This window comes from Mytilus galloprovincialis, chromosome 1 (assembly GCF_965363235.1).
Source record: "Mytilus galloprovincialis chromosome 1, xbMytGall1.hap1.1, whole genome shotgun sequence".
NCBI lineage: Eukaryota > Metazoa > Mollusca > Bivalvia > Mytilida > Mytilidae > Mytilus > Mytilus galloprovincialis.
This window is the reverse complement of record NC_134838.1, coordinates 71,079,229-71,093,811: the sequence shown is the minus strand read 5'-3', so window position 1 is coordinate 71,093,811 and position 14,583 is coordinate 71,079,229. Positions and strand designations below refer to the sequence as shown.

Sequence of the window (14,583 nt, the reverse complement as noted above, 5' to 3'; positions counted from 1 at the left end):
ATTTGATTCGTTACAAATCATTGACAACCAAAATGGAGGACATGAAATATGCAAAGTGCCCGAATTACTTGAAAACATTTTAAAATTAATTTTCCAAATTTTGCCAACGTTAGCATTTCTAGTTTTTTTTTTAAATAACACATAATTTCAGTTGTTTAATTAAACTCAAAAGGCCAGACTGAGTAAATCATGCATACCCAAAGAAGACAAAAACTTTAGTTTGACTTCAGTCTCAGATGAAATATATTCAAAATGTACAAAAACGAATACCAGGTATGCGCTCTCTTTTCTTTAGTTTTTTATGTAGTTTTCAAAATAATTTTATGTCTTAAATGTTGTAAATGTGTGTTTGGTGCATCAGCAGATGCACTTACAGTCCACGCTGAACTGCTAAATCTACAGGCCCGCAGCTCAATTTTTGAAAATTTTAAGTTAGATTCTGTTGGCTTGTAGGTCTAATTTTTACAGGCCCGAAAGCAATTTTACCAGCCTGGGCTGCCTGGGCTGCCACTCGGCGTGAAGACTGCACTTAATGCAGAGACAATGAGAGATGCAAACAGTTTTTTTCCTGTCAGACTTTGGGGCATATATATAAAAAACCTATATTTTCACTCAAAAATTAAATGAGATGCTATTGAACAAACGTTTATTTTGATTTTGTAGTATATTATAACCTGTGATTCATAACAATTGTAGTTTATTGCTGGTACTGCTACGTTTCCCGTGCGAAATGAAAATTGTGCATGTCATCATGTTGTTGTTATAAAGTAACCATGATCGCCCCTCTTGCCATTTTGGGTTGAATGGCCTTTCAGGTCATTTCTCCTTTTAGTACCAGGACCGCTTAACAGCTTTATCAACTTGAATAGGTGACTGGTTTGGCCTTTTATCGGTTTCGACCCACTTACAAATTTATCGGCCATGACATATTTCCTGAACTTATCAACTATGCTTAATAGACCTCCTTCATGAAGAGCAAATTTCTAAATCCAGAAACATGATGGAAATACGCGGAATGGTTTGGGGGGAAAAGACTGTCACTGTGCGGAAATACTGGTTCTTGAAATTAGAAAAAGCAAGGGAACAGGAAATTTACTTTTATTAAAGATGATCACAATTTAATAAACAAAATACTCTGCCGGGATCGACAGAGAATTAATTTTTGGCGGACCCAAGCAAAATTAAATATTGCCGGCCATCAGGTCCTGCACAGCAACAAGTTTTGCTGGACCTGCATAAATTCTGCCCTTAAGTCCGACAGTCTGAAGATGAGTTGCATCTCTGATTATGAAACTTAAATAGAAGTAATTATAAGCTACATGTACATGTATCTAGAGTTCTTAAAACTAAATTGGACCAGATGACCTTATTCATATTAATGATGTCCCTATAATAAGCAGCAGGGTACAGATGCGCATTAGTTTTTCCATAGGCCGTAATGGTAACGTTTTCTTCTGTTGCTCAGTCCATATCGTTAACTTGGATATGTGTGATGGCTCGTTTCGAAGCTGAGACATTTTGACATATGTGGTTAAATTTTCGGGGTACGAAGTGAGATTACTTTTTCCGTAAATTAGTAAACCCCGAGTATCCTTTTGTGATGCGGCTCCTCATGGTAAATAATCCCATTTTTAACACAAAAAGTTCTTTGAAAATTTAATGCTTTGAACACATTTAATAGCTCCATAGATTTTACACATTTATTCTGTGTTCCCCTACTTTCTAAATTAACTCAAATGGTTAAGCTCAGTCACTTGTTTATCATAGAAAAGTGTCAAATATCACTACACAGAGAATTTTTGTTTACACGTGACTTTTGAGTTCCTCATTTCAAGGCGCATTAGGGATCTTGTCCCATATTGAAATCCATACTTCTGATTTTTCCAAATATTTTTATGTGATCTTCATCGGTATAACATTCTGAATAAATCTGTGTATTTTTGTCCATTTCTGAAAAAAAATAAAGTTGTTTTAGCACTATATAAGGCAATGACACTTTCGTCGCTATATTCATTTATTTTGAATACAATTAGTATGTATACATGTAAGTAATTTCTTCCAGAATACCTTCTCTAGTCAAAACAAGGACAAAACTTCTGATTATAACCTCTTATTACAATACACAGACCCTGTTAAAGCATTCTACAAAATTTTCTTGTGCCTTAAAGTGCATTTTGACAGAGAAATTATGTAAAAATGAAGGTTGTATAAAAAAACCAACACCAAAATAATTATTCTTACTAGTGGAAATCTGGTATTTAATACTGTTAAAACCACTCTAAACTACTTGGAAATCATCCATATCATATAATTAGAGTACAATATAGTGCAAATTTTCAAAACTTGTCCTTTCACATAATTCTATTTGAGAAAAAAATGTTTTTTACATGTATTTCAGTGAAAACCTTTTATCCGTGAGAAATCCACAAGAGGTCTTAATGGAAACATTGTGACATCACATGTATAATGGCGTCATTAAATAACGACAGATCAAAGTAGTGCTAAATATAGTTTGCAGTGTTACATGAGAAACAGTTGCCGCAAGATTTAACTCGAAAGATTGATTCGTAACGATCTGTAACTAAGCCTTTTCATTTAATACCAAGACCATAGCAACAGTTTTCATATTAGCATATTTTTAACATACCGACTGTAATTTCAATTGCATAAATATCATAAAAAACAATTTAGAGCTTGCCTAATAAAACAAAATGCTTACCAGTTATTCAGAACTTTTTAAAACCTCTAGTTTGCCATCTCAGGTTGAAAATAATGATACGTCTGGAACTGAAATAAGACAAAAAAAATACTCAGGCTTTGTTATCATTTGATTTAAATACATAAGTATTATTGAGAGAGAAAAATCTTATTCTTGAAAGTTTAATCACAAAGAAAGACAAATGCTTCTCCCTTGTGGCTTAGCCACCTTCATTTAAACCTTTTGTATTAGAAGCAATGGGTAGTAGCTAACTAGCTTAATAATTGAATAGGTGCAGAAATATTGTTTTCAAAAAAGTTTGACCCTCCCCCTTTTTCAGTGCTGAGAAATGACAATATCTTTTGTTTTGCTCATGTGCATTAAAAATAATAATTCATGATTTTCTTAAAGCATGTAAATGTTTTTTCTGTTTTTTATGCATATGATATCTACTGACCAGGGGTCAAATCATTGGTTAAAAGCACATGCGATGATGTATCTCACTTTACTCGTATGAAGTTTGTTATCTCTATTGATTATCAGGTATTCCTGTAGACCAGAGTGATAATTACATAACAAAGACTATATTGTGTCATGTTTACTTACAATTTAATAATATTTAAAAGTTATTTCTTGCCTTTTCAATGTAGCAAACAAATTCCTTTCGGATCTCTCGGAAGTAAACAAAGTTATGATTGTGCCTAAAAAAAGTGTTCAGCCCCGTGCCAGTAATGTATTTTAAAAGCGAAAATTTCCTTGAGTTTTTGCTGATCTTTATCAATAATATTTATCTTAAACCATTTATGATAACTAGGTATAAATAAAAAAATACTAACCATCATTTTCGGTGGTGTACAGGTGAAATCATCCATAAATCAGTCCGACAACTTCTGGAATTGAGCTTCTAAATTGGGTACAGATGCGCATTAGTTTTTCCATAGGCCGTAATGGTAACGTTTTCTTCTGTTGCTCAGTCCATATCGTTAACTTGGATATGTGTGATGGCTCGTTTCGAAGCTGAGACATTTTGACATATGTGGTTAAATTTTTGGGGTACGAAGTGAGATTACTTTTTCCGTAAATTAGTAAACCCCGAGTATCCTTTTGTGATGCGGCTCCTCATGGTAAATAATCCCATTTTTAACACAAAAAGTTCTTTGAAAATTTAATACTTTGAACACATTTAATAGCTCCATAGATTTTACACATTTATTCTGTGTTCCCCTACTTTCTAAATTAACTCAAATGGTTAAGCTCAGTCACTTGTTTATCATAGAAAAGTGTCAAATATCACTACACAGAGAATTTTTGTTTACACGTGACTTTTGAGTTCCTCATTTCAAGGCGCATTAGGGATCTTGTCCCAGCAGATGCTGGTTATTATGGGTAGCCCAATATGTTGAATACCTTTAAATGGTATCAGGCCCACTGTTTCAGTGTTTCTTCTTTAAGTTTTGATCTGAATACAGATGATTAATAAATGTTTGTGAGCACAGCAATGTCATCATACATATATACATGTAGAATCTGGGTCTGTTTGCCCTGATTACCGTTCTTCCTAGTCCCTGTTTGCCCTGATACCTGTTTGTCCATGGGCCAAGGTTCATTAGCCCTGATTTGTTTTTTTATTATTGTTGTCCAGTTGCATAATTTTAATATGAGGCAGGCGTTACCTGTGAATGAGGACAAAGTCCTTATCAATTTCATATTTTAATGTTCAAAAAGAAACGGAAATACTGTTACGTTTCCGATGTTGGTTCTGTTGTTACTCATGCATAGTCTCAAGACAAACGAGACTGAAAGTAAGAAAGATAGACATAGAGCATTTAGAGATTTCCTTTAAATGCGGGAAAAAGTTAGAAAAAAAGTTAACGATTTTGAGTTCATTAGCACAATGGAAATTATATATATATTTTTTATTTATTTTTTTATTGATTTTTTTAACTGTTATACATTTAGGGTACATGTACTTCGTCCCCTTAATCTTTGAACAGAATATGTTAAAGTTTAATGAAAAATACGCCGAATATTTGTTTTTCTGCAACAAATGATATTTACCAATTGTAGAGAATAAATTATAAGCATACATTGTAATTTCTTGTGAAAAAATACCTGAATTACAGCAACATATACATTGTATGTCCAATTTGTAATACTATTACTGAGAGAATTTTTTATTACTAAATTTATTATATTCTATGAACTATTTGTTTGGTTTAGATATTTACACACCGAAAATGTATTTGATGTTTTAATTTTAGGGAGGACCATACTTTGAAGTTTTAACACCACAAGGCAAAGATTCCCTTGCAAATTGGAAGTACCCCAGTAATGGGTTTAAAAAGGTATTCATATGTTGTTAATAAAGTGTCTTTAAGAAGACAGAAATCATGACCAAAAATATTATCCGTCCAAAGTAAACAATGCTATGATACGAAATATGAAATGAGCATGCATATTTTTAAGCACTAAAACAGCAATTCAGCTGTAATTATTTTTGTGATGAAATTTTCAGCTCACCTGAACTAAAGACTATATTGTTAATTAGTTGCATACTTTACGGTCATCATTTACCTTAAAATTGTTGACTATCTATTGATATTTTTTAGTTATTATCCTAAAAAAATGTGAGCAATTTCAACCCCGTCAAATAAGAAGTTCATTCTATGATAAGAATATGATGGTTTTGTATTGTGTTTTAATTCCATTGAAAGCTTTTGAAAGTGCAGTGATATGAATACTCATTTCATTAAAAATCTTAAAATTCCAAAGATGAGAGTCAGAGACAGAGTTTTTATGATATGGTATCATGTTTATGGAATAATATATATACATGTAAGTAGTTTGCTGAATATGGAAATTGTCATTTAGGGGATTTTTTATCAAAGTAATATCATGAATATCAAAACACAAAAAAAAACATACCTAGCAAGAATAATACTTTTTAACTGATAAGTAGATATAGCTAGTAAATATTAAAATAATTGAAGACTTTCCATGATAAGAAAAAATGAACAAATATCTCAAATTGTTTAATATTCATCAATATAAAACTTCTGTTTTGTTCAGGAATATGAAAAAGAAGTGAAGAGCTATGTATTTTATATTGAGGGGACTCCTGCTACTACAAAAATACAGATCCCTAAGGATCCAAAACAATCATGTAAGTTTATAAAATTACTGTTTTCAGTGTGTGACCAACAAGCATCCTGGTTTCACCAAGTTAGTATTTCTTTATGTATTACTCAAATTGTGAATTTCCACCATCTTACTCAATGTATAAAACGTTGATTTCTTTTGTATTTGCTCCACATACAGTACACACAGAGAGGATGTAATCTCATACTCCCTACACTGTGTAAAAACTTGGTGTCACACCAGGAAACTCCAGCAACACTCTCCAAATTGGGAGAAACTTGGAGTAATTCCTCCCTAAACTCCTTAATTGTTTATTACCTTGGTGTGGTTTCTCCCAACACCATGATTTTTATTGCTATGTTTACCTTTGAAGTGTGCCAGTAGTTGATGACTACAATAAACATTTCTTTTGTTTCCTGTCATTAAATGACAGTCACAAAAATGATGAAAAGTGTGAGATTTGTTAAATTTAATCAGAGATATATTATAATCTGATTTTATTAAAGAATCCTGCATAACTTTATTTATTAAAAATATATTGTTCTGACAGTGTTGGTTTTTCATACCTAAGAAACATTATTAAAACAAAAAAAACATCACCTGTAAGTGGAGTATACTTAATAGAAAATAAAGACATATATTTTAATTGAATTTATTCAATTTTTTTTTTATATAAATTTAAATAATAAATGAAGATTATTTAAATACTAGTATAATATGTATGAAATTTATCTACATTATTTTATTTCATTCATTTTTTTTTTGTATCATTACTATTATTTTTTAAACCATGTATATATTAATATCTATATGTTTAAACTGACTATAAATACAACTTATTGTAAATATCAAGTTGCCATTCTTAATTATGAGATTATGAAAGAATTTAAATAATTTTCCAATCTAAAAATACTTTTAGTATATAATTTTTAAAAATAATTTCATTAACCTTTTTTATAGCTTTCAGAAATAGAAACTAAATAGGAAATGATTGAAATGGGAAGAAGTTGACATGTAATTATATGTCACTGTCAGACCATGCAGTGGTGCTTTGTTGATTTTTATTACTTTTACCTGCAATCAACAGGTCATGAAACCCTCCCAGATGGGAGTAATTACTTGATGTTTTTTGGGAGGGAAATCTGTGTTTCACAGTGTGACACTGTGCTACACCAGAATCAGTGTTGGGAGTATGAGATTACATCCTCTCTGTGTGTACTGTAGATTACCACTACGATGCAGTATATTCCAGAGTAAAATATTATGTCACCATTTAATTTCTTTTTACATATATATATCAGTACTGTATTGAGTAAGGAAAAAAAATTTTGTATCAAATGACAAACACCATTTGCTAAAGAAAAAAAAGTGATGTGACTGATAAAAAAAAGAATTGCAGAAAATTCAAAAGTGATCAATATCAGTTAGCCCTCTTAATAAAAACAAAGGATGTGCTTCAGTTCTCATTAGAGACAGCCATTTTGTCATGTTAAACCTTTGTGTGACACATATTGCTAAGACAAGTTGATTTTGGGGTAAAAATTGCATATAACACAATGAAAACCCTATGGTATTGGTACTGACTTGAATCACTTGATATCTAAATCTTCCAAGGTTTACCTTTCGTAGTTCAAATCAAATAATGCAGGTAAGTTATGTTATACTTCTAATAGGTATTCAAGTTACAATATGCATGATATGATGTGTATTTCGAATTACCATACTTGTCAAGAAGAATTATCTTTATTAAAATTTACATAAATAATGCATGGTGTATGAATCTGTGATAACCGAAATCATGAACAAAGGAAGATAACTCCGACTCAAATTTATGATATGTCTATCTAAATACAACAGACAACTTAGTTTTTTATTTATTTTTAAATTCATTGAATTGCAAAATGAAAGCAATCTTTACTGTTCAGTGCTCACAAGCCTTTTAATTATTATGTGATCCTCTGTATTGAACAAAATCATCTTTTTTCAATGAACAGTAACCCTGATACAGAGGTACCTGATATTACAGTTGTTTGTGGGTAAAGGCCAAGACTTCTTAATAGAACTAGGGTAAGTAGCTTTCAGTGCTGTCAAAATAAGTTTTAACAGAAAATTATTGCCTTCAAAGGTGTATATTATACTATTTTTTTACCCATAAATTCAAATTGCAGTGGAAAGTTGTATATAATACAGTACTGCAAACAAGAAATGAAAGAATGTACATGTATCATGCTTTTTCAAGCCTTTTTTCCAAGAAATTATAATACATGATACGTTGATCTGCTTAGGAATAATACACCCTTAACAATTTGTTTATAAATTCCAAAGGAATTAAATTTATATTTATCAATGTCCCTTTTTGTGGCTGTTTTGTCTTTTGCATAACTAACTAGATACATGTTATATGAAGTTGTATATTCTTGCAGTGTAACAGATTTAGGTAACAACAAAAGAAGACTGTTCCTATCAACAACTCAGAAAGAAACCCAAGTAGCAGCATCATTACATGCCAGAGTTCCTCTAACTATCATGAAAAAACATAAGGTAAAATTTTAAAGATATTACACTATCTATTAAATAAAGAGACAAAAGATACAGAAGGGAGAATCAAATCAAAAGAAGTCAAAGAGAGACTGAATAAATCAAAAAAAAAAAAAAAAACATCTGAAAGACAAAACTGTAATCACAAAACACTACATAAAAAAACTAAAATCTGATCAACACAAGCCATACCACAAACTAATTAATCTCAAGTGCTCCAGCACCTGTTATACTACTCGACTAGTACAGATTTGGTACTAATTCTAATTTAAAAGACATTTTGTGATGTCGTAATCAAGAAAAAGGGGATGGTTGAATAGGTATGATAATTGAAACATATTCCTTGTCATCTTTCACACAGAAATTCCATAACTGTCAACCAATTCAGGATGGCTTCCATAAATTTTCCAAAGGGATGTCTTTAACTTTACCTTTTAGTAGAACAAGTATTGAAAAAATCCATTGAATAATCAGAACTTGGAAAAAATTATAAGGGGATCTAAATACTATTTTGTGTCACAATTTTTATGAACTCACAATTATTTGCAGAATCTGAAAAAGATATATTGTAGGTGTGCAGCTACATGATTATTTTGTTTCTTTTTTTTTTTTTTTAGGGGGGGGGGGGGGGTGGTCATGTTCTCACACAAGCATAAGTAAAGTTTATAGAGTCATCCTACAAATTAGAACACTGCTGCAAATAAACTATTATTGTAGGATTTTCCCCTGTAGTTAATGCTGTCAGAGCAGAAAATGTAAAATGTGTAAATGTAGCATGAATTATTTTATTGTAGTGGTTAAACCTGTGTATTGATATGGTATCAATGGTAGGAGAGATATGGAGAGGACAAACATATAAAGCTATTGAGTCTATTACAGTGTCAGCTAATTGTAAAATACGAAGGATTTTCACAATGAAAACACAGCCTCCTGATACAGCTGGAGATGAAGGTATGGTATATGCAGTAATTCTAAATTCACATAAATTCTTTTCTTAGTAAATTGTTCAAGTTGTTAAATTTGGAGGTCATTGGTTCAAATTCTAAATAAAAAGAACCATAGCATGTACTAATTGATATCTTCTAATGTTGATTTGTTTACAGTTATTGAAAGATTCATGGTTTCATTATTCCGATGACTGCATGGTATTTGAAACTTGGTCTACATGATACCTAGGTTTATTGTTGCAATTTATGTTTACCTAGAGCTAGGTCAATGGATATTTGTGCCAGTAGAGACATATTTTATTATAATGCAATATAAACAAATCAGTTCGTTTTAGTATCTATTTAGGTGTAAAAGGTTCATGAAAAGAAAATCAATCAAAACAGTCTTGTCTTCTTTGGCATATAAATAATGTAATGTCAAATTTTAACTTTCAACACTCTCAGGCTTTGTGTTGGCTTCTGAGTGTGATCAAATTTGACTGTGCTTTATTTTAATCATTTTTTTTTAATTTTTCAGAACTGTATGGCTGTCCCTCTAGCAATTCAGGAGAGATTGATCAGATTCCTAAACAATTCCAGATAGCTCCTGATGTGGACCAAGTTACACAGGTATGATCTGAAGTCTTTTGTACTTTTTTTCACAATTGGCAGATAGATACATTTTCAAAGTAAGATGAAAGGACTAAATTCTATTTAATTTGTATATGTTTTATAATAGATTAATGAACATTAACATAATGTGTATGTACATTGTCAATTAGTGAAACACATTTCTTATTTTGTACTGGGTGTTTAATTTGAAAAGTGAATAAACTATTTTTTTTATTTTATAGTTGCTGAATATAACAAAAATAAAGCATGCAGAAAGATTAAAGTCTGGTGGGGATGTTAGTCGTTCTTCAACATTGGATCTAGGTAAATATTTCAATTCAATTCCAATTGTTTATGTTGTGATAACTTTGGAGTAAACAACTCATGTGACAATAAAATAAACAATGCATTGTTGCCATCATATTTCTGTGCAATATTGTAGTCAATTTTGAACCCCCAAAAAATGCTGTTTAATATTATTTCCTATAAACAAGGAATGGAGTCAAAATACTGGACAAGAAAACATAAAATCTTACTGATTTTACAATATATATTGTATAAATTTGAATCAAATACTTATAAATTAGTTATCTATGGTTTAGAAATGAAGATTTTTGTTCAGGATGAATCTGATCTCAGGCAATAGCCCTGAGCTGAGATGTAGCTGAGTAACTTCCTTGAGTTGAAAAAAACATCGATCATCTGATTATCCCTATTCTCTCAGGCAACTTCAGTGATGTTGACTCATGTCATGACTTCCTTGTGCTATCACTCTTCTGGACTGAAGAAAAAAAATACAGTTTAATACCTTGAGATGGAAATATTTTACACAGACAAAATTAAATAAATGCTTTATTATCATTGCTAATATTAAATTGTCAGGTTAAAATTACTACTCTATTATAATACTTTGCACCCTGATTGGGTATGCAAGTAAAAGGGTTTTTAATGTTTTTATGCCCCACCTACGATAGTAGAGGGGCATTATGTTTTCTGGTCTGTGCCTCCGTTCGTCCGTCCGTCTGTCTGTGCCTCCGTTCGTCCGTCCGGTTAAAGTTTTTGGTCGAGGTAGTTTTTGATGAAGCTGAAGTCCAATCAACTTATGCCCCACCTACGATAGTAGAGGGGCATTATGTTTTCTGGTCTGTGCCTCTGTTCATCCGTCCGTCCGTCTGTGCCTCATTTCGTCTGTCCGGTTAAAGTTTTTGGTCAAGGTAGTTTTTGATGAAGCTGAAGTCCAATCAACTTGAAACTTAATACACATGTTCCCGATGATATGATCTTTCTAATTTTAATGCCAAATTATAGTTTTGACCCCAATTTCATGGTCCACTGAACATAGAAAATGATAGTGCAAAGTTCAGGTTAAAGTTTTTGGTCAAGGTAGTTTTTGATGAAGTTAAAGTTACATCAACTTGAAACTTAGTACACATGTTCCCTATGATATGATCTTTCTATTTTTAATTCCAAATTAAAGTTTTGACCCCAATTTCACGGTCCACTGAACAGAGAAAATGATAGTGGGAGTGGGGCATCCGTGTACTATGGACACATTCTTGTTTTAAATGCATAAAAAGATATAACATGATGTTGTGTTTTTTTACATCAGATTTAAGTGGAAGAAGATCTTCTTTTACTGATACTAGCAGATACACTATTGCTTTTGGTACCAAGGTTGCTGTCAACCCAACCAGTGCCCGAAGAGGAAAAGAGGTATGTCTGTCTATAAAAAAGAACTTAAATGTTTGCCTCAAACTTTCAAAGGGATAAGATTCTTATTTTATCATTCTTTTGTTTATTAGTCACCTACCGATGAAGTTGGGTAGATAAAAGTTGTTGACATTTTATAGAAAAGTTACAAATCTATATTAGTTTGTGACAAATGAAAGAAAAAATATTTGAAACTATTAATAACATTTGATTGTAATTTGAAAATAGATTTTTATTGTATTACATCATATCTAATTTTAGTGAACTATTAATCATATCTCATGTTAGATTGTTTACCACACCCTTTTTTCATCATGTTTTAGGATACTGATTGACAATTGGACTAGAGTTTAATCATGACAAGTTACAGATCAAGTTAAAATTTTTGATTTATTCTGATAATTTTGTGTAGAGTTATGGTCCTTGGACTTGAAAAATTCACTCATATAATCAGTTTTCCACTCTGTTTTTAGTCATGCTTGAAGATATTGACTTGATATTATTTTCTTCTTTTTACACCATGACAAGTTATAGAACACGTTAGCATTTTGTTCAAGTATAATGAGTTTTCACCTGATAGGGGACTATGTATTGCCATGCAATACTCTAAGAATGCTTGTCTTTCATAGAATCAAAAGGAAAAACTTGTTAACCTTAAGTGCTTAATTTTCAAGTTCAAGTATTTTATATATGCTTGACTTAAGCTAGACTTTAGCAAATCCACAAAATCAAATATTCAAGAAAATGTATTTTTTTCAATCCATGAAAATTGATACCTTGGAATATAAATGAATCCAAAAGATGGGAATTTTATCTTCAAATTCTTTTGACAGATAAGATTTTGTATTTGAAGATTTACTTAATACTTTTTGATACATAAAATTTAATGCATATAGCAGTATAGAGAGTAAATGTTTTAGACACTTGTCATGGTTTGAAAGGGTTTCATTTATAGAAATTATATATATGTATGCCTCATAAAATTGTGTAAAACATTTTGTTCACACTTTCAGCCTGGTCTTAATACAAGTAGAGGTCACAGAAATACTCATTCTAGAATTGATGGCACTCATTCAAGAGTTGAAGGTTTGTATTATATTTATATGTGTTGTGAAGTCTGCTTACCAGATGTATAGTTAAGCGTGCCACTCGATTGAATTTTGAATACTCATTTAAAAAATATAGTTCAGCTTCATGATAAAAAAGTCAATACATGTGTGAATCTCTTGTCAATAATTCTTTATCTCAAGGTTTGTTAAAGAGAAGCAAACAATACTTATAATTACCAGATACCTAAACTCTATTAACCCTTAGACTGCTGCATTCATTTCTATTGTACTTTTGTGTATTGCTGAATAAAATTTTGATCACTGATGAAATAAACATGCTCACTTACAATTGCTGTATCTTTGTAAATATTGAATATTCATCAATAAAAGTTATATAAAAAAGTATTGTTAGATTCTGTATTTTTTATTTATTTTATTTTTGTTTGAGTCTCTGGTCATTTTTTACCTGTACAGGTGCAAATAGAGGTAAACAAAGGTAAACTTATTTTTTTCATGTTTTATTAACGAATCCATCAATGTAAAAGTATCCATGACTTCAAAATTGAACCAATATATAAAAATCTCTTTTATGAACTAGTTTCATTGTGATTATCAAAAAAAAAAAGTTTCTTCTAGAACCAACAGCCTTTTTGATGCAAATATTTTCCGGTATTTTCCTCCGACTTTCACTGCGCCGACTTTTACTTCCATGTACAAATATATTTATACGACAAGTTCATTGTTATAGCTTTCATCAATAAATAATCTTGACAAACTTAAAGTTCAGATCTATCGATGTCAGTCAATATTGATTCACATTTGAAAGGTGAAATGATAAACATCGCAAATCCTGTTTCATGTCATCCATTTTGGACAAGGTCTGGGAATCCCGGTGGTTCTCGCTTTAAAAGTCTTCTGTTCGCAGTTTTGATAGAATATTTCTATTTCCATCTATTATATCTTCTGTTCTCGTCCAAATCCTTTTTATCGGCCGCCGCTGTTAAATTGTTATCATTGAAATACTTCTGAACGTGTTGGCCATTTCTCCAAATAATATCCGCCATTTTGTCACTTTTTTCATCAAAAATTTTCACTTTCGGTTTTATCGCTTATACCTGATTTAAAGTCAAGAGACACTCGAAAGAACGCAGATTTTTAACCAATCAGAATCCGTACAAGTCGAAACTGCCGCAATCTCATGAATATTGACTCCGCCCATTCCATGGTAACTGTGTAAACAAATGAGTTACGGAAAACGACTATAGTCGCGCGTAGCAGTAGCGGACTGCTTTATCGGAACGACAATAGTCGCGCATAGTAGTCTAAGGGTTAAGTTGAAAACAAACTGACAATGCAGCGCAAACATCAAAAAAAAAAAATAATGATCTAAAGACAAATAACATTTTACAAAACACAACATAGAAATTATAATTGATGTTAAATTTGAAAATAACTTTTGTCAGTGGCATGTCTTCAAGTGAGTAATTAACCATATCATGATGTATGAATATGACAAAAAGATTACATTTTTCCAAACTGTATATACTTTGTCACTACACAACTCAACATAAACTTGGTATTACGATTAACAGATGTTATTAAATAAGGTTGTTTTATTTGTTAAAAATTGTTTTTAAATAAGGTTGTTTTCATTTGTTTATTAGATGGCTACGGAGGAGGCCAGGATTTATCAGCAAGTATAGTCAGTAAAGATGGTCTGATGTCAGAGGCAACAAATCAAGTTTATAGTGCTGGATCAGTAAGACAAGACCATAATAAATCAGTATTGCACCAGAGACAGCATTCTGATCCATTAACCAAAGAATCTCTAGAAATGATCTCTAGAATAGGTATACATTGATCCATATAAGTTTTAATCCTGAACAGAATAATCTTTGTTTTAATTGAGAAT

The 14,583-nt window shown here is 31.3% G+C and overlaps 1 protein-coding gene and 1 long non-coding RNA gene across 2 annotated transcripts in view; one reads left to right on the top strand and one right to left on the bottom strand.

Moving 5' to 3' along the window:
- Positions 1-8: 8 nt before the first annotated feature.
- The window catches only part of LOC143082923 (uncharacterized), a 39,355-nt gene continuing 24,780 nt past the window's right edge, over positions 9-14,583 (top strand). The window contains exons 1-11 of the mRNA XM_076258940.1: positions 9-273; positions 4,960-5,043; positions 5,768-5,861; positions 7,831-7,903; positions 8,260-8,377; positions 9,169-9,325; positions 9,839-9,930; positions 10,155-10,236; positions 11,522-11,625; positions 12,636-12,708; positions 14,336-14,521. Coding sequence (XP_076115055.1) covers positions 253-273; positions 4,960-5,043; positions 5,768-5,861; positions 7,831-7,903; positions 8,260-8,377; positions 9,169-9,325; positions 9,839-9,930; positions 10,155-10,236; positions 11,522-11,625; positions 12,636-12,708; positions 14,336-14,521 — 1,084 coding nt within the window. The 5' untranslated portion in view covers positions 9-252. The remainder of the gene's footprint in view (positions 274-4,959; positions 5,044-5,767; positions 5,862-7,830; positions 7,904-8,259; positions 8,378-9,168; positions 9,326-9,838; positions 9,931-10,154; positions 10,237-11,521; positions 11,626-12,635; positions 12,709-14,335; positions 14,522-14,583) is intronic.
- On the bottom strand, positions 1,741-4,058 carry LOC143082911 (uncharacterized). Its single transcript, XR_012980504.1, has 3 exons — positions 3,535-4,058; positions 2,720-2,787; positions 1,741-1,950 (listed from the first exon to the last, which is right to left on the bottom strand). It is a non-coding gene; the product is annotated as an uncharacterized LOC143082911 (long non-coding RNA).